This window comes from Amphibalanus amphitrite, unplaced genomic scaffold (assembly GCF_019059575.1).
Source record: "Amphibalanus amphitrite isolate SeventyFive unplaced genomic scaffold, NRLGWU_Aamphi_draft 000022F_arrow, whole genome shotgun sequence".
Taxonomy (NCBI): Eukaryota; Metazoa; Arthropoda; class Thecostraca; order Balanomorpha; family Balanidae; genus Amphibalanus; species Amphibalanus amphitrite.
Genome location: NW_024881518.1, coordinates 1,755,400 through 1,776,683, shown reverse-complemented (window position 1 = coordinate 1,776,683; position 21,284 = coordinate 1,755,400). Strand labels below are relative to the sequence as shown.

Here is a 21,284-nt window from a genome sequence, read left to right as displayed (position 1 = left end):
AATTTTGAAAATTTCGAAAATCTTATATAATGATATTCAAAATTTATATTTTTACATTTTTTTCAAAAAGTTTTTGACTTTTCGAAAAAACCGGAATATATGTGACAGAACGCATGATTATGACTAACTCTAGCAAGTTTTAGCTAAATATCTTCAAAAATGGCCAAGTTATACGCATTATTGCAAAAAATTCACAATTTTAATTTTTCAAATCAATTTTTCAGTACGTATTTGACGTCGTACACCAATATGAATGGCACCATCGTGTTCCTGAGCTCAAACTGCATCCAATAGGCACCTTTTTTGTTGAAAAATTTTAACTTCAAAATTTGACCTTTTTTGACCTGAAAGTGACCTGACCTAAGCTAAATTCGACTCAAAATGACCTCGAATGACACAGACGACATCAAATTCGAAATCTATGGCCTAATTGGACCATAAAACATGTGTCACGTGACCGACGCATGATATAATATTTTCGTGACCTGTGATGACCTGACCCTGACCTGAAAATCAAAGTACAAGTTTGGTACCCTCAAGGTATCTAGAGCATCTGTTCACGAGTGTGGAAACCAAAAATGAGCCTGATCTGACTTGTAAGACGGCGGTCAGAGCCCAAAATGTGAACAAGCCAAAGTGCTAATAATTTTTACTTTGACCTGACCTGTGACGTCATCGGTGACCTCGAGGTCAATGAAATTAGGTTTCGCCCGACAGTTTTTCCGGGGCTATCAGACGCCGTTTGAACTTTCATGATCGGCCCAGTAGTTTCGGAGTTAGGAGGGGGGCTATGAATAGCCCCCCCCCCCCCCAGTAGGGCGTGTTATACACAGACCCCAGTGGGGCGCGGGTTAAATTTGTTTGCGGTTGGCGGCCGCTTTTTCGTTTTTTTTTGCGGTGTTTGCCTTTGGCGGCGGGCGGGCGATTTTTAGGCGTTTTCGGTTGGCGGTTAGCGGGCGTGCGATGCGGGCGGTTTTATTGTTTTGCGGCGTTTTTGCGTTTTTTTATTTGCGGTTTGCGGCGGGCGGGCGTTTGTTTATTTTTTGCGACGTTTGCGTTGGCGTTTCGGGCGTGCGTTTTGCGCGTTTTGCGGTGTTTGCGTTTTGCGGCGGGCGGGCGTTTTTCACAATTCAAAGTCCAAACCTTCGGGCCACAGCGCTCCTCGAAAAGCGCTGCCCTCGAGTATGCTATGTAAACCGGGTTAATGTTTAGGTAGACAGTGACCCTTTTCCCGCGCCCCGCCCCCCTCTCACCTCTCTGAGCTCGGTCTCGAGCCGCTGCAGTGCGGCGATCACCTCCTGAATGCGCCGCTCAGTGGCCGTGGCCGTCTCGTCGCTGGCCGCTAACATGTCCCGGGAAACCTGCGGAAAATATACAAAACTCCGTGAAACAGCGGGACGCAGATGCATGCAGGAGTAGAGACATAGAGACAAAGAGATAGAAAGTCAGATTGCCGGGGGAAGTACAGAAATGCGGATGGACGGACGGACGGATGGACGGACGGACGGACGAACAGACGACAGACAGACAGACGGTAAGACAGGGTAAGACAGGGCAGGACAGGGCCAGTAAGCAAGCAAACATCGCACTCTTTAGATGTGATCCTTTAGAGGACAGGTTATATAAGGTACCGGCCCATCACACAGAGTCGGCACCGAGCTTATCCCATCACACAGAACTGGAACCGACTTCTTCGCACCACCGAGGACCAACTTCAGCGACGAAGCCTTCCGACAGATCAGCAGTTTGAAAATGGTTTGAAGGGCTTGCCGCCCTGCACCGTGCGACAAAACCTTGGTCAAAATGTACAGGAACGCCCGAGTCTGCCCACTCGGCCGATAGCAGGAGAACGACCATCGCCATGAGACGTCCTTAATCACACCCATGTGCCGTCACGGTAGAGGCCAACAGTCGACCAACTATGTCAGTACGGCAGCCGGCGCGTCGGACAATCAGGCCCGTTTCTCGCGACCTGTCTCCAAACAGACACCCGTGTGGGAGTTATTACATTCTGTGGATTGGTCTGCTCATGGCTTCGGAGTATCGGTACTGAGTGATGAAACAAACTTGCAGCATAGTTCAAGGCGACTAGGCGAACCAAGAACATTTTACAACTAAAGTCCTTATCGAAACTGACAGAATGTTCAAAGTCCGTCGTAGCTGCTCTGTGGAATTTTATGCAAATACATGATCGAACACAAAGGTGCATTTGAGCTAAAGGAACAGCGTAAACGCATATCTAAATCTCCGCTACCATAACGCATTCAGTCTCAGATGTCGGCTATTCTCAAACAGGATAAATCCTGCACGCACCACGCTCTCTTTGCCGGGGCCACTGCCCTGTGATCTAAGACTCGCCGCCTGGGAATTTACTACATATGCGGCGTACTTATGGCTGTATAAAGGGCCGCTAGGACGGAGCCCGTACAGACCACCTGAGCGCTGGGGGGGGGGGGAGGTAGGTACGGCTGGCTATTATCGACAGAGGACGTCACGTTGGCATACCACTTATTGCAGTCAGCAGAAGGCGGGGAGGCGAGAGAGGGGAGGCTTACAGAACATATATTCTCAGCCGTAACTGCTCAACGTCGCAGCGTACGGCGAAACTTCATCCATCCAAGACCTGGCAGTTATACAAAGTGGGTGTCTTAGAGAGCAAACAGAGGCTGTTCTATCTTACCAGCCGGCTACTGGAAGGCTGCTTTGTGCTAAGCCTTGAACCATTTGTATTGTTGGATGGATTGATATCGATTTCTAGTTGATACTTCACACCTAAGTAGTTGATCGCTCCAGAGCAGTCGATGATGGCAGCCAATCAGATCTCGAGGTATGTGGGATATGCTCACCCCCCCCCCCCCCCACGGCGGAGCGCCGTGCGTCACACGTACCCGCCGACCTTTACCGCCCGCCGGGTCGTACCGAGACGTGCCGGCCGTGCTGGGTGTGATGCGCGTATTATCGGGCCGGGCACGGCCGGGCACCGAGTGGATCGTTCTCCCCACCACAGGGGGGAGGGTTCCCTCCCCTCCTCTCCACCGTGCAGCTCATATGTGTGAGAAGAGTGACTAACAGAAAACCAACCACATAAGTTTGATGTTGGTATAAACCGCAAACTCGTTTCTGATTGACATCTCAAATTGGTAGTATTGACTAAGGTCATGTATTGCAACGCTGGCTGCGAGAACCAGTCGATATTTTTCACTTTTCATTCATTCTGTTCATCATAAACAGAAGTTTTGAGTGGACAATCATTACTTACATCGGCTATGCCTTTAGCCTGCATCCTTTTAGTGTCCCAATTTGCACACAGATAATGTTGTTGCTATAGAAAGTGCTTGCAGCGCTAAAACTAAACGGACGATTTTATTTCGGAGCGGTTAGGCTAAGACGACCGCGTAAACAACTTCAAAATGCACGACTAAGTAATTAGATGAGCCGCAGGCGAGTTTTACATCTGAATAGCGATTCAATTACAGGTCTCCAGAAGTCACAAAACCCATTTCTGGACGCATAAACACCACTGAGCCTCATTTGCACCTCATAACGCGGGAGCAGGCCCGAGAGATGCGTTGGGACAGGTCTGGACTGACATTTCTCGTCCGAGGGTTTAATTCTGCTGAGCGATAAGCGCTGTACTTAGCAGCTATAGCTACCAAATGAGCACAAACAGAATCAGTTGAAGCAGACAGGCCAGGCGTGAGAGCTAAAGAGCGAATAAAGCGAAATGGAAATGCGCTTTGAACGTAATTAATGGAAAAATATCAGTCCTAGAACACACCCAAAATGAATTAATGATTCCCTTTCTCAGCGTCCCAAGTAATCCACCAGTCCAATAGGGATCTCCATCGGTCCAGCTCGATCTCGCATCCCCATCCGTTGGATGGACACAACTACATTGATAGAGCTCCGTTCACCATCCTGCAGCCCCCCCCCCCCCCCCAGTCTCGTCAGTGTACTATTCCACCCAGTCCCATCGGTGTACCATACCGTTCCCAGTCCCGTCAGTGTCAGTACCGTCCCCCCACCCCCACCCCGCCTGTACCGACCTCTTGCAGGATGCGGTCAATCAGGTGTCTGAGACGAGTAGACTCGCAGCGCTGCTCCTCTGCTCTGTCCTGGTTCCGCTGGGTGAACTCCCGCCACTCTTCCAGAGTTGACTGGCTGCAAAGTGCAATATATGAGTTACCTATGTCAGATACTGATTATACTCGGGTTATACTCGGGAGAGCAAATCCGGGTTGCGCAAGCATTGACTACTACACGCATTTAGATGACGTCAGCCATACACGAGTGACGTCACACAGACACACAGACACGGGTTGACGTCACGTATGATACGGGTGCGAGCTAATGATACATACAAACAAACACCGGACGATTATATTATTATGCATAAGTACAAGCATACAGACAGGCCATACTTTACGTCATCTGTCAACAGCAAACACGTAAAAAGAGACTGTAACGGAATCCGACACAGAGGGTCAGATTATTGGATGCGTCGTATGCCCTTGTTGTCGCCGTGAGGACAGGGGCTTGTTTAAGGTTGGGCTTAGGCGAATGCTTGGGTTACAAATTCCCACAAGGAATTGTTATCCGATATTTTAAAGCCCAAAGTGTGGGCTACTTAAGTTTCGTAGAACCGTAGCAATTTTACCGCCAGCATCATCCAATATTGTGAGTAAATGTTAGTATTTAATACGAAATGAGGACCAGATTGCATGCGTTACGACAATTGACAAACAGGTAAACAGCAGTGCCAGAAGGGCTTGTACCGTAAGTTTGGAGTACGATTGCCGCCGATCAATCGAAAGCTACGCTAGTGCATGGTTGGTGCTTCAGTTATCCATCATTGGAGAGTCACACGAAAAGTCACCGTCCGGAAAATGACTATCATGTGTAAACCAATTACCCATCCAGACAGTGACTGACCACTGGTCACTGGTCAGTGACAGTGACTGCTCAGTGACCTTTCAGACAGAGTGGCCAGCGACTCCAGCGGCCGCCGCAGAGAGCCCCGTCCGTTCATGCCGTCCTCCCGGGCAGACTCTCGGCAGGGGTCGTCCCGGCGCCACTCGGGTCTAATAAAGCTCCGCGGTCCACTGCACTGAAAACAATTTCACGCGAAGCTGGCCAATTAAGCGTTGCTCTGCGGGTGGTATATGTGTATTAACTCGCCATGTCCAGATTCTAGCTAGAGGGTAAGCAGACTTGCCTGCCTTATTACTCGTAAATATGCACTGCACCCACAGTCTGCAGTAAGGTAGCTACCCAGCACCGGATATTGTCCCCGCGTGTGTCGAGTCATTGACACAGCCCTCACTGAAAGAGTTGGAACTACTCGAGGTATCGTAAACGCGTATCCGTGGATGGCGAACCTTTACATAACCTGCCCTGAAGGAGTTGGATCTACTGTTACAACTAGATGGCGTTGTCTCATACAGTTTTGAATTACAACAATTTTTCAACTTTTTTTGAACCAATGATATATTGGCATATTGTTTGGCGGTTTCCAAGTGGGGGCGAAAGTACAATTGTTAGGGTGCACGTTTAAAACCTCTGCAATATTCATCACGGGACGATTGGCAACGCTTTTTCTTCCGAAACTACCTAGTGAAACCATTTAGATTCTTATATAGGTCACGAAAGCAGCGGCGACACACACACAGGCTAAGGTGATCGTTAACTTGCTTCGGCAGTTGGCATTTCACGGGTTTGTTTTGAGAGCTCTCCTACGCGCGTCCCCACCCCTCACATCCAACCTTTTACCACTTGTTCCAACTTAACCCCCCTCACTGCCCACAACCGCATCCAGTTGCCCCACGATGGGGAAGCGGCGCCGTCAGCGCCCGCTATCCGACTCCTATTCCGAATCCGACTCTGACTCCCCTCTAAATCCGACTCCTCCCCCTGCCATGGACACCGACTCCCGCCCGACCGTCAACCCTCCCTCCTCTACCCACCCTTCGACTGATCTACCCGGTACCGACCCTCGCTCGTCCACTGACCACGCCCTGACCGCTGACCTGACCTCTGACCCCGCCCGGCACTCTGACCCTCGCTCGTCTACCGACCTCGCCCGGAGCCATGACCCTCGCCCGTCCACCGACCACTCCCGGAGCTCTGACCCGCGCACGAACTTGGCCAACGCACCTGCCTGTGCTTCTGTCGATCGCTCTCCACTCGAACCGTACTTGGCTCTCGACGGCTCTTATCTGGTAGTGAAGGCTAGCGATAGTGACTTCTCTTTCCGGAAGATCAACGTTTTTTGGCCTCAGAAGCAGATCGCTGCTATCTGTGGTCAGCATGGCCCCGATATCGAAGCTCCAGCTAACGGCACTCTCGTGATCAAAACTCACAACCGAAGGGACACAAAAGCACTCCTGAAGACAACCATGTTCTGTGGCAAACAGGTGACAATCTCTCTCCACCAGAGTCGCAACTCTTGCAAAGGCACGATTTTTGCCCCCGAGATCCGCCACATGACCGAGGATGAGATCCAGTCAGACCTGAGAGGAGAGGGAGTAACACACGTCAGACGGCTGACTACCTTCCGCGATGGTCAGCGACGGGACACTAGTTTGCTCGTTCTGACTTTCGACTCCACCACCCTGCCCGAGAAGATCGCCATCGGCTGGCTCAAGAAAGACGTCCGAGTTTTCATTCCCAATCCGCTCCGCTGTTTCAAGTGTCAGCGATTCGGTCACGGCAGTGCCACTTGCCGTCAGGCTGCCCGCTGTCAGAAGTGTGGTGAAGCCCCTCATGCGGACTCTGCTTGCACCAAACCAGTTACTTGTCTCAGCTGTGGTAGCTCGGAACATTCAGTCTCTTCCTCTCAGTGCCCCACGTGGAAGAAGGAAAAGCGCATCTGCGAGATCAAAGCTCAGTCCGGCTGCTCCTACCCCGACGCTCGTCGCCGTGTGGAAGCCGAAACAGCCACTCCGGCTCCTGGTCGGTCTTATGCCAAGGCCGCCCGTACAGAGACCACCTCATGCAGTACTCAGACTGACCCGATCTCAGCACTCCCCCCTCTTCAGTGTCTGAAACCCCTGACTGCCTCTACGACCACATCTACGAACACCAACGCCGCAACCGAGACCATTTTTGGTGACCCAATGCCTTCCTCCCCTCCCGACTCACAGCCCGAGGTCTCACAGGAGATCGGTCAGCAGCCAAAGCCCTCCACCGGAGCTGGTCGCTCCACTGCAGGATGGATGAGGGTCCAGCGCACGAAAGGACCCCGCCCCCAGCCTCCATCAGAGGATAGACAGGCCTCAGGCACACGCACGTCACGTCCACCTATCCGAGTAGCAATGGGCCACAACCGTGCGTCTAGTTGGGCTTCGCCCCGTCGTGGTGTAACAAACAGGTACTCTCTCTTAGAACAACAATAAACAGCATACTCCAGTGGAACTGCAGAGGCCTAGTTTCGAACTGGGCCGAAAGCAAAATGATCTTTCTTTTACTAGCACCCATAGTAATAGCGCTACAAGAAACATGGTTACTTCCAACCGATCCATATAACTTTTCGCTGTTCAACTATTCGTTATATCGATACGATGAGACTGAAGGAGAGCGGCGCCACGGCGGCTCCGCTTTATACATCAGCAATGACTACGTACATGATTTGATAACGCTCAACACTCCATTGCAAGCGGTGGCTTGCACTATCCGTTTGCACGGACGGAATTTAGACATTTGCTCCATCTACATTCCTCCGAACACAGATAACCACACACTTGAAAGAAATCTCAACCGTCTAATAGCACAGTTCCGACATCCATTTCTCTTACTCGGAGACTTTAATGCCCACAGTCCGATGTGGGGCCGTAACATTAGAGTACCCGATGATCGCGGTGAAATAGTTGAACGCTTTCTCGACACGAATCACCTGGTTCTCCTTAACACAGGAGAAAACACACATTTTTCTTTAGCACACAACAGTGAATCTGCAATCGATCTTTCGATATGTTCTCCACAAATCGCTGCCCTTTTTGATTGGATAGTGGATACAGATGTTCACCACAGTGATCACTATCTAATCAAGCTTTGTACAACTTTCCGATCTGATGACGATGCTACTTCCGCTTTTATTCCTCGGTGGAATTTGAAGAAGGCAGACTGGGCTAAGTTTCAAGAGTTTTGTGCGGTTGACCACGAACAGTTTCATTCTCCAGAACAAGGGATCACCTTTTTAACAAACACAATTTTGTCAGCCGCAAACAACTCGATTCCAATCACGACGCCACCAGGAAGGAAACGAGTTCCATGGTGGTCTTCGGAAGTAGCTAGGGCGTTGGCCAAACGGAAAAGGGCTTTTCGAAGATACCTGCGGCTCCGCGACGAGGAAAGTTTAATTTTACGTAACAGAGAAAGAGCAAAATGCAGAAGAATCATCAGAGAAGCAAAAAAGGCATCTTGGCGATCCTTTTATCACAATTCAACACACAGACGCCACTTAGCAAAATATGGTCACTGGTCCGATCGCTTTCCGGGAAACGGACATTTTCCAGCCTTCCAATACTTCACATAAATAATGCAACCATTACGGACCCACAACAAGTAGTAAATACAATAGCAGAGACATTTTCTCGCTACAGTTCGACCACGAATTATAGAGCGGGATTTATTGAAGAATTCAGAAGAACGTCTACTCTACCTCCGAATGCATTTAGGTCCAACAACACAGAAACTTATAACGACGCTTTCTCCTTATCGGAACTACTTGATGCGATCTCCTCCACCGGAAACACATCAATAGGGCCAGATAAGCTACACTACTCTTTCTTCCGACACTTACCCGACAACACTTTGAATTTCATGCTATTTACTTTGAACGAGTTGTGGACAAGATGTATTTTTCCAGAAGACTGGCGATCGGCAAATGTTATCCCTTTGCCAAAACCTGGGAAAGATAAAAGAAATCCCGAGAATTATCGTCCGATATCGTTGACTAGCTGTTTCGGAAAAATATTTGAACGGATGGTGGGTAAAAGACTTGAATGGTTTTTAGAGACAAATAATTTACTTTCAAAATTTCAGAGTGGTTTTCGAAAAAATCATTCCACATACGACCATATTGTACGATTAGAAACAGACATCAGGAAGGCATTTAAACACAAAAGACACACAACTGCAGTATTTTAGACATATCCAGAGCATATGACATGGTATATAGACCTGCACTGATTTGGAAACTACATCGTCTTGGCTTACGAGGACACCTGGCTCATTATCTAGTAGGATTTCTTTCTGGTATGCGCCACTTTCGATTACGGTGTCGCTCCCTGCACTCCAATATCTATTCACTTGAAAATGGTTTGCCGCAAGGAAGCTGTTTGTCTCCAATTTGTTTAATATAATGATTAACGATCTCTTCGACACAGTGCCTCAAGGTATTAGCTACTCTTTATTCGCAGACGATTGTGCTATCTGGTGTACAGATTCTGACTCTGAACACTCCATTCCTAGATTACAGATAGCTTTGAATAACATAGATGGATGGTCTCGAAAAAATGGTTTCGTTTTCTCACCAGCCAAATCAGCTGTCATGACATTTACGAAAAATACTCATATGCGTGATACATCCCATCTTCGGCTTTCTGGCAACATTATTCCACGTGTAGCTTCATTTAAGTTCCTTGGAATAGTTTTGGATTCTCGACTTAGCATGGTAAAACACGTACAACATGTTAAAGCCAAATGCTCCAAGCGTCTGAATTTATTCAGGTGCATAGCAGGCACGGAGTTTGGAGCGGATAGGAAAACCATGCTTCGGTTGTACAAGGCCATAGTTTTGCCCATCATAGAATATGGAGGAGTTATTTATTCAGGGGCCAGTGAAAATACACTTAAAAAATTAGACACCATACAGAACACCTTTATTCGTATCGCCATTGGCGCCATGAAGACCACTCCAATTCCATCTCTTCAGGTTGAAGCGGTCGTACCTCCCCTGCAAATTCGAAGAATGGAACAATCATTACGCTTTATAGCAAAACTTTCATATCATCCATATCACAGCACACACCCATCTCTTCGTGTGTTACCCTTCATACATCACAATTACTTAGGTCCGGCAGAGAGAAGATCCGGCCTCACGATTGCTTCTCGAGCTAGAAAATTTTCTACTGACTTAAACTACATCCAACCAAACATTTTACCACTTCCGAAGCTTAACATAGTACCATGGCGTAGAAAAGACAGGGAAGTTTTATTCCTTTTTGATTGCTCGAAAAAACATATGACAGTAGAAGAAGTACAGCAACAATTTTACCAAGTACGTGAGCAATTCCAGGACTTCCACTTCATCTACACAGATGGTTCGAAAAGTGGTCATCGCACGTCCAATGCAATTTTCTACAATGGTGATGAACAAATAGTATCTCAAATCCGCTTACAAAACGAAACAAGTATATTCACCGCAGAACAGCACGCGGTGCTTGAAGCACTGAAACTCACACAAAACAAACAATGGAACAAAGTAGTAATATGCACCGACTCCCGATCGGTTATTCAATCTTTACAAAGTAAGCATCCGTCATCGCCATTGCACATACACATATATAACTTACATCAAACATTATCAACGAATGGTGTACAAATCAAGTTTATTTGGATCCCTGGGCACAGCGGCATACATGGCAATGTCCAAGCCGACAAATACGCCAGAAATGCACTAGCACTTACTCATATCACAAATATTCCAATTGAATATCAAAGCATTAAAACAATTCTTAGACAAAAAACACTTCGTCTTTGGAGAAAACAATGGTTGGAGGTAACTCGAGCAACGCAACTTCGTCGTATTAAAAAAGATATTACTGAATGGCAGAGTTCAAACAGAAACAATAGGGAAGAAGAAAAGGTATTAGCTCGGCTCCGCTTGGGACATACTTGGTACACACACAGTTACATTTACAAACAAGATGCTCAACCAACATGCAATGTATGCCGAACCCCGGTTACAGTCGAACACATAATCATCCAGTGTCCAAAATACGAAAGGGAAAGGCACCAACTCCGGAACCATTGCAACAGGCACGGTTTACCATTCACATTGGCTACAATTCTTGGAGACTCAGAAGACGGTTTGCAAGATCTTTTATTCCATTTTCTTCGAAACACAGATCTTTTCACAAGACTATAAAAAATCCACAGTTTAGTATAGAATAAGACAACAAGGGCATGAAATGGTCAGTATGGCCGAAATGCCCAAAAATCAAAAATCAATCAATCAATCGGCGACACATCTCCTTGATTTCGGGCGGTCTGCATGACTGCCGGTGGCTGAGTCATGTCGAAATTTCTATGGGAATTCGATTTGACCTTTCCCACCGATGTGAAACTTTCTCATCGATGTTTTCTAGGTGTCAGATTGCCATAATATAGATATTTTCCCGCAAATATGGTCAAGCGTGGGAGTTTTTTTGGCCCTCGTGACTTGGTCGGCGAAGGGTAGGCGTGGAGGGTTATCCCATCTCCTAGGGGTTTGTGGGGCGCTGCTGCCAGGTAGGCGTCGATGAATACCTTTCGATGGAGGGGTCGCGAGCCACTGGTGCGCGAATAGTCGTGGAGGGTTACTACTCTCCAGAGTGAATTGCAAAAGTGTTATGTCCTTAATTGACTCCTGGGAGGGTGGTTAAAAATGGTTGCGGATAGGGGTACCCGCGAGACACCGGTTTACTCGCCAGTTTTGGGTGAAATTGTTTTCAGTGTGGACACCCAATGGACCCCCGCGGCCAGTCAGACAGACCGCGTGCTGAGAGACGAAACCGGAAACTTCGGCTCCGGTCCGGCCCGTCTGCAGTCAGCCGCCGACCGCAGCTCAGCCACTAAGCGCACTGCATCATCCGGTGAAAATGCATCCATTGAAATTATATTACGGATTTATGCATTATAAAACAGGCTATCTACACATTGTTTTAGAAACGAGCAAATACGAAACTGAGCTAATCCGCTAACGGAATAAGAATGAAAATTGCCATCGCTGCTCCACGTTTTCTCCTTTTCATCCAGTTTCATCTTTGGATTTTATGGGATGAGAGCCCAGCTACGACTCGAGGAAAACAGCCAGCCATTCCGTAGACGACACATGACTTGTAAGTGCATGCTACACATGCCTGCCGTGCGACATGAGATATCGTGCAACAAGGAATGCCGTATAGGTACACGTACCAGCTGGTGACCAAGTAATAAGTCTCAACATGAAAACTGCCCCCCCCCCCCGCCCTCTCAGCAATAGTGACTGCAGACCGCATTTGATATGCATTCACATTAATAGTAAAACTGACGCAAACAAAAACACTTACACCATCATTGCTCGTTTAAAAGGTCTGGAAAAAGAAATTTATTATTTCTTGATTCTTTTTATTTAATTATGCGCAGCTTAGTAACAACGCTCTTCAAAATATTCCAGTTTTCAACAAGCACCTATCGAAATTACGAAGTTCAGGGTAAAGATATATACCCAGGTCCCAGGTGTGTGACAAAAACGCTATCGAAATCATTTACTGCAGGGCTCTCCATCCAGGTACTTACAGTCCACAGCAGAAGTAATGTGCGGTTTCAGTCATGGGTATGTTCTGCTTCTGAAGCTTAGGAACGATTAGCCAGACTATAATGAAACTTTTAATGTAGCTTTTATGTATCGTCATTCGTCACCCTTGCAGCTGCAACTTTAGCTATTAGACATCTTCTTTTCGATCACTCCGCATTAAACAATCGCCAGTCAAAGCCAACCGTTGAGATTGGTAAAACCCTACATTACTTTAGCGGTGGGCTGTACATTTACATTCCAGCACACAACTGAAAATTCTCAGCTCTTCACCCTACACATTTCCGTCCCATTTTGTGGCTCGTGCCATCCAAAATATCCTTGAGGCACCGACTCAGGCGCAGCTTTCGCGGGGGATTAGGGTAAATGACCTGCCGGCTTATCCCATCAGTGCAGTGGCCAGGAGCCTCGCCGCTGCGGAGTCTCACAGGTCTAGGTGGGACACGCAGTGCCGTCAAAATCGCGTTGAAGAGTGAACCGGGCTCGTCCTACCTGACGGAAGATAGATCAGAACTGCCGAATATTCGGCAACTGCAGATGCGATCTCCAAGCTTCAATGTGTGTTTTTGCGAGCCTCTTTGCACCTAATGGTAGATCCTTGAACATAGAAGTGGCTACTTACCTAATGATATGACAGGCAGAGATGATGCCTAATGTCATGTCAGTCATCAGTGCTAATATGTATGTCCTCATAAGACTCCAACATTATTTACGATGATGCCAGCCATCGCCAGCCGTTACGCGCCTGTGGCACCGGGTGTCGGTAGCATTAGCAGCTGCAGAAGCCCCCCCCCCCCTCGAACCGGAGACGCTGAACGTCCCCCCCCCCTCCTCCCCCAGACGGTGAGGGGGGGGGGGGTAGTAAAGGCGACTCGGCCGGAACCAGTGGATCAATGCGGCATTTTCAATCAGTCTTCAGCCGAGACATGGTGTGGGCGACACTCTGAGCAAACAACGAACAAACAAACGGAAAGCGGGCAAAACAGAGAGCGACGCAGCACCGAGCACCAGTATTGTTATCAGCCTTGGTGACCCTGCCAACTACAGCGCAGTATGTCGTTTCACAACATCGCGCTCACCTCCCGAAATAAGCAGGCAGTGACGGCAGGGAGGGGAGGGGAGGGAGGGGGGTCTCTCGTCGGCGGCGTTGTGTCCCTGATTGACCTCCTTAGAGCCCGGGGGCCGGGGAGGCGGGTCATTACCCCCGGACAATCCGAGGCCGACGGGAGACGGGGGAGGAGGGGGGGGGGGGCTATTGACACGGGGCTGTTAGCAGATGGCTGAGCCCCCGATCAGATGTCAACGAAACGACATCAAAACGATGGTAAATGACAGCGAATGAGGTCCGGTAGCTTACGCAATGGCAACGGGTATTATTGCTTGTTCAGAGTATTTCTCATAAGTATAGGTATGTTGCTAAGCGCAATGTTGATATTGTGATGGACACGGATGTGCAAGTTTAGCACACTATTCCTAGAATCCAGTCCAATATCGCGTTAGTAGGGCTTTATGATATTTTCAGAGAGTGTTTCCGGCTTCCCAAATTCCTCACATGTTTAATCAGGCGCAGAGAGAGATGAAACCTTTGAAAAATTGCCTCGCAACATTTTAGCGGATCTACGCTATAGACGGCAGTTAGCGGCGGCGAATTATCTGTTTTACCGCAATCCAGTCTTCAGATTTGGTCTTTGAACGGTAGCGGCGGCCACTGAAGGCAGCCTCATAGCGTCCCCAGAAACCATCCAATCGCGATTCTCCGGCGCACCGCGCCGAGTAAGCCGGCGGCAAGATCCAATCGTGATGAACGGAGCGCAACTCCGCAGGCGGATGGGCCCAAGGGCTTTCCAGAGAACGGACCTAGTCCATCGGGATGTATATCTGAACTTATGAGACCAATTGTTCATCTTACCAAAAAACGCCAAGTTATAAGTGCTTACTACTAAATCTGGCAAACGCAAGACAGAACAGAGCTTCAAATGCCAGCCAGATGCCATCCAAGGCTTTTCTAGTCCACCTCACCTACTCCCTCTCCGATCGAATTTGACAGCACCCACACCTCCTGTATCTCCGTCATCAGTCATCCATATGAACAGCGCATCCCGCGAACAGCAGCATCAAGGCAAAATAGTATTCTCCAAGAAGCTTGCTAAGCTCGTCAGCCGTCTGGTCCAACCCGTCTGGCCTCAGTGTCCACCTCCGCGCCGGGACCTAGCTCAGCATAGAGCAAACACCTCCGTGGCCTGTCCACAACTTGTGCCGATCTCCCGGGAGTCTGGCCGCCGGTCCCGCGGGCCATCTTCCATCCGCCGCCGGGCTCGGAGCCAGTCATGCAGCCAGTGGGCCGGGTTGAGAAGCCGACAACTTCACGGCTCGTGTCCGGCCTGAGCGGGCTATCGCAAAACTTTGCCCAGGGGCTGAGGAGGGCTGACGGCTCGTCACATGAGCTGAGGGTCGTCAGCGAGCCGACCGCCGAGCGGCGAGCGCTGAGCGGCGATAATCGGAATCTGTTGAGACAGACGGTGGCACCAGCCTGGCGGCGGTCATAGGCACCGTGAGGGATGGAACAGCGGCCAAGCGGAGGACATGCCCCCTCGGTCAACAACGATCGGAGCTGGAATGGAACTGGAATCACACTTAGATTCGACTGGAATTCAATTGTTATTGGACTGAGATTGCTATCGGCCGACAGCTCGACTAGAAGTTGACAGGCTGGATAAAATTGGGCAAACAGACGCATCTGTGACCTGTCTCACCCGAGCTTCCAACACGGTGGGACATCCCGGCGGGACAACACACGACTTAACCTTTTTTTAGGCCAACTTCAACAAATGGGGCAGAAACTACATTTCACGGGAAACCCGTGACGATGCGTCACGCTGGACTGACACTCTGTGACGTTACATCACACTGGACTGAAATCACCTGCCCCTGAGCTGACGTCAGCACACCGTCAGACTGTGCTGACGGTGTGCGAAAACACACACAAACTCGCCGTCATAGTTCACCAGTCCCTGGGCTGACGTCAGGGCACCGTCAGCACACTGACGTTGTTAACCCGGCAGTTGCTGGGGTATTTCGCCACCCACCGTTTGCTGGGGGGGGGGGGGGCGTTAAACGCCCCCAGCCGATAACTCGAGAACCAATAGGCGCAGCGAAACGCACGAGGCGGCAAACGAAAGAACGCGACGAGACGCTTCAGATGAGTACTTAAAGTTGAATTTTGAGGTCACAGGTCGGGTCAAGGTCAGGTCAAACACCTGAAATCAGGCTTTCAGTAGCATGGACTTCAGGACTTCGCAATGGGCGCCTCTCGTCATAAACTCTGTCAAAACGGTGCACAATCCATCATATAAGGCCTACAAGAGTGTCAGCTCCATGTAGGGGTCAGTCAAGCATAGGTCAGGGTCAAGGTCAGGTCAATCGGGTAGGCACATATCCCCGAAAATCAAAACTGATATTCGCAGCCTGTGACACATGTTTTATGGGTAATTTGGGGCGTAGATCACGATGGTGACATTCATTTTATCATATGTGTACGTGTTTGGCTAAAAAATTTCAATTTAAGAAATGCATGTATCATGGTCGTGAAGTACCTAGTTAGTCACGAGAAATTGCCTAGATTCAGTTCAAGATTTTGGAAAATGCGGAACGATAATCAATAATTGAAGATAGCCATTTAATTGTTCAAGGTATTGGCAGTCTAATGGCGTTTACGGCATGTCTGTATGTCTATTCTGTGATTTTATATGATATTTTGAACATATGCCGTTTTTGGTCGAAAACTTTGTCACAATAAACTTCAATCAATTCCCTACAGGTACCCAAAGTTTGGCGCACCTGCGGCGCGCCGTTTTTATGCTATGGCCCGGCGAAAAAAGTGGGGGCGTTTAACGCCCCCCCCCCCCCCCAGCAACTCGCGGGTTAACTCCAGACAGAATAGCGCCCACTGGTTCGATACCAGCTGAGCCCTGGAGCTCACAACAGCTTGCAGCAAACAAATGGACTGCATCGTACGAGACGACGCCGACGTCCATCGATTCCAAGTCCCCGGTCAATCAGTGGCTTCAGACAGCACACTCCAGCGGACCCGCGAAGGGTCCCGAGGTCATATTTCTTCTGAAGCGCATACTTCTGATCATGGTAGCCTGATGTCATGCATCAAAGCCGCACCAGTGAAACCTTATTTATTTTCATTTGCTGTTTTCCAGAAATATTGAAAAAGTACGAGACCGCGATAACTCATCACTATGAAAGGTTAGATTCATTGGCCTTTGAAGTTTGAGCTACTACAAACGATTAATTAATTATCTTTTTTATAAAATCGATATGATAATGGTGTCAATATTTACACCATAAAGAAATAATGTAAAAAATTACAGTCGGAGATCCTACTATTCATGTGCCCTTGAAGGTCGGTATAGCTTGGCTCTGACGGCCATCGGTAATTTACCCTAATGAGCAAAGGCCTCCACATGTTTTACAGATTTCCCGCTGCGGTAAGTCCCGCTGGGAACGCAGCGCAGATCACTTCCCTCATCAGGCCGCTGACCCAGGGTTATACATAGAGATATCGACTGATAGTCTCTGATTCAAGGCGACAGAATTCATTGACCAGCGGCGGTAGGAGACCATTGACCAGGGTCATTGGGAGGTCACTAACCCACTGCGTTAGGTCACTAACCGCGGGCTGGTGCCTAAGCCTTTCACTCACCCTGGGTGGAAGGCGCGCACGCCCGGGTACGGTTTGATGTTGGTCGAGCTGGGCGTCAGCTCTCCTGCCGCGCTGTCGATGCGCGACGCCTGGTACTTGTCGCTCCAGTCATGCTCCAGTGCCTCCTTACAGCGCCGGTCGGCGGCCAGCACCCGGTCGGCGGTGACTGACGTGTCCTCCAGCAAGTCACGGGCGCGCTTTATGACGTCCATCTCCTGCGCAGAGAAAGATACACAAAATACACATCACACAGTGAGGGAGGAAGGTGCTCTGTGACAGAGGACCGTCCCAGTGGACGCGTCGAGTACAGCGATCAGTGCGAACAACAATGACAAATAATTACAGAAAATGCCCAGCAACTACCAGAAAGTGCTCTACATGACACAGACAATCCACACAGACGTCACATGACCACCTCTGTACTCACAACGATTGTTATCAAATAATGTTATGCGTTGAATGAATATTTTCCTATCAACAACATCCTGCGAAGACCCCAAAGTATCCCAATCCCATCGTCACAAACTCCGTCCCCTATGGCCAGTCTTCGGGCCCCGTCTCGTTCACGGCCTTGTCTCCGAGGCTGTCGTTGGCCAACTCCCCGGGGAGTGCCAGCGACCGAGAGCCACTCCAAACCATCAATCTCCCGTCGCCACAGCGTCCGATGGTCGGCCCCGGAGGACGGTGCCAGCTTCCGGCGCCGGATGCCACGCCACTTGGCCAGATTGAACCGAGACGGTGTCAGCCTGGTGGCGTCAGCTCCGTACTGACGTTACCACACTGACAGTGGTTTGGTGGAACTGATAGTCAGTTCCGCAATTTGGTGGTGAAAGTTCGGAAGCGTCAGTCCGGTGACGTCAGTCCGACGACGAGAGTTCGTCAGCAACGTCACTTCAACACAGTAGGACTGATATTCTGCAACGTCAGATCAACATAGTAGGGGACCATAACGTCATTTCAGCACAGCATGACGTTACTCAAGCACAATAGAAATATGACGTCAATCCAGTACCGTGCAACGCCGTGACGTCACTCCACTACAGTGTGAATGTGATATCACTCCAACAGTATGAATGCGGCGTCCATCCAGCGGCGAAAGACGACCGGCGACGACAACTCAGAACCATGTCAGCACATCGCTGACAGGGCAGCGACCCGGTTAGGTACAGGTCTCGCGGGTTTTAGCGGTAGGTTTTGCACCTAGAAAATTTAGTGTACTTTAGGCTATATCTTCGTCGTCTTAAGCTTTTAAGTGTTGAAGATGCGATCGACTTGTTGGGTAACAAGCCGGCCATGATCGTGTAAAATGGCTTCATCGTAGATCGATTAGTTTCTGAGATATAACCGGAAATGTAAAAGTGCAAAACCTACCGCTTAATCTCGCGAGACCTGTACCTCGACCATCTAGCGTCAGCGGCTGCGGTGCGCTACACTGGGTCAGACATCCAGTGACCCGACCCGGTCCACGCGGAGGGCAGGGTCACCGTCGCACAGTGGGCGATCCGGCCGGTGTAGCCTCGCGAAACCTATCGGCATTCATAACATCCATGTTTTTGAAGCTAGAACCACAATATTTAGGAGCAACCTTCTTGAATTTCCAATGAGCATATGTTTTAAATAAGGACTATCTCTTTTAGGATTTGTGCTCTGTGGGGAGCTTGCAATTTGCCTAATTGCCGCTCGAATAACGCATGAATACTTTTGATGGTAGGTCGAAATTTATGACTATATGAGCTGGGTAGGACATTGAAATGGTGTGTACCTCCGTAGAAAATTGCTTCCAAACCAACTTTTTATTCAAACGATTATGCCCTTCCAATTTATACATATCATGAAACAGCGTAAATCTCGCCCGGCAAGGCCCCATTTCATAACGTGACCCAAGCAGCGGTTTTGGTTTTTGGTAAATAATTTCGCAAAAAATGGCCGCGGAACCACGATTTTGACATCGTCGTGTTCACCTTGCTCAGGCGCGTCGAATGGTATACTTTTTGTTCAGGTGAGGTCACCGTAAGGTGTTGACCTCGAGTGAAGGTCAGGTCAGAGGTCATCAAATCACGAAGTTGTTCGAAGGAGGTCATATGTCATATCATTCGATTCGGCAGGTCTTGCGGAGTCCAGTGGTGACCTTGTCGACTCTCTAGCTCAATTTGATCGGGAGTTATTGACGAAAAACTCGTATGACCCTAGTGACGTCATAAATGACGTCATGCAAGGTCAACAATGCAAAAATGCAGCATCAGATCTTGCAAGGAGTGCATGAAGTAACGATTCCATGTACTTGAGACAATTGAATATCATTCCTGGCGCCAAAATAACAGTTTCCATATTTCCCCATTGACTTATAGGTGAGGTCACGTGACCAGCCTGACTTTATGTGACATTTAGGAAAAATCTGAGATATTAAAGTTGTAAGACCTCTAAAGGACAATAAGTCCTGCAAGTCTCACCTCCCTGTGAAAGTTACTCTGGCACTGAGAGCGTTGCAAGTTTGCGACATCTGAGGATCGTGCAGAGGTTCATTTATGACGTCATAGGTCAGTGACCTGACCTGACTTGAAAGTGCGGTTGATGTCACAAGATCTAGCGTGCATCAAAGGTCAGGTATACCAAGTTGCAGCTCTCTATTGCCTGGGCGTTTTGAGCTATCGCGAAAACACCCTTTGGGGCATTTACCACTTGTGCTCAAGTGCACCGAACCACGGCCAACCCTTTGAAGAAAAAAGTATCTGGATGCCAGGGCTGCAAGTGGCTTCAAATTTCACTGGCTCCCCTGATAGATAAAGTCTTAGTGCATGCGATACAGCATTATATTCAGTTCATCCTCGTAAAATTTTTTTGCTGGGCTTGGTTAATTCAGTGAGCGTAATGTTCAGTGGTAGAAAAAAAAAATACAAAAAGTTAACCTAATTATAAGACATTTTAAACTGATTTTGTCTACTTGCTTTCAATGGCGGAATCGTCTAAACATTTAAATCTCACTTTCCATGCAAAATAGATGCTCAACACCTAGCAATTTCATCGTTCCGCAAAGTATTCAAAGAGCGTAAAAATCGGCTGTGATTATCCCCCTTATGAAGTGTTACGGAACGCTGTTTTTAACGATACTTTTGTCTACGAAAAAAATGTCTCCTGAGCCATGCAAATGCACTAATCGTAATCTTTGATGAATTTTCTGTCGACTAGTATGCGTTGTTTTCCAATTTTCGGAAAAAAGTGCCTTTGAGGTTTCGGGAGGCTAGACCGGCCCGATCGCCTACCGTGCGTCGGGGCGGCGCGGCGCTCCGTTGCGAGTTGCGACAGACGGACAGCGGCCGAGCGTCGAGTGCAGCGTCCGCACCCCACGGGGAGCTGTCCGGTCCATCTCGGCGATTGTCTAACTGGGATCGACTTCAGTAGGAGGCCGTCCAGTGCGTGTGGCTCATGGAATCTTGAACGAGACTTAATTCTTCGTCTCTGTTTTACTTTTATAACTAAGTGTGAGTACAGTCAGTTATAAAACTAAGTGAAATAAAACTAAAAACCCCTCTCTCTCTCTCTCTCTCTCTCTCTCTCCTCTCTCTCTCTCTCTCTCTCTCTCTCTCTCTCTCTCTCTCTCTCTCTCTCTCTCTTCAGCCCGGAACCACTGCACCCATCCTCTCCCTTGTTCCTTCGGGCTGTCTCCGACAGGTTCGCTTTAAACCGGCGCCGTGGCTTGGTATTGACACAGCTCTCCATTAGTGACTGAGTGGCGGCGGTTCGTACACACAGACAAACCGAACAGCGGTGGATATAAGCGCAGCTCTCCGCCGCAGCAACCCGCGCTGTTTTCAGCCGGAAGCCTAGCCCCCCGGCGGCGGCGGCGGCGGCGCTCCGTCCCTTTGTCCGTTGTGTGTTTGAAAGCCGCGTGGTACGCTGAGCGCTGAAAGGATTGTCCCGAGACGACAGCGCAGGTGGATTTCAGCTGTGGCTTTCATTGGTGTGTTTCAGCTGCGACGTTGTTGATGGCGCGCAGGTAACCTCCTTTTCGTACCGGGG

General features: G+C 48.9%; 1 protein-coding gene across 2 annotated transcripts in view; it reads right to left on the bottom strand.

Annotated features, from left to right (window-relative positions):
- The window catches only part of LOC122392276 (tektin-4-like), a 127,706-nt gene that overhangs the window by 53,420 nt on the left and 53,002 nt on the right, over positions 1–21,284 (bottom strand). For both annotated transcript variants that reach the window (XM_043386966.1, XM_043386974.1), the window contains exons 5-7: positions 17,268–17,482; positions 4,047–4,161; positions 1,254–1,361 (exon numbers count right to left, since the gene is read on the bottom strand). In XM_043386966.1, the coding sequence (XP_043242901.1) occupies positions 1,254–1,361; positions 4,047–4,161; positions 17,268–17,482 (438 nt within the window). The remainder of the gene's footprint in view (positions 1–1,253; positions 1,362–4,046; positions 4,162–17,267; positions 17,483–21,284) is intronic.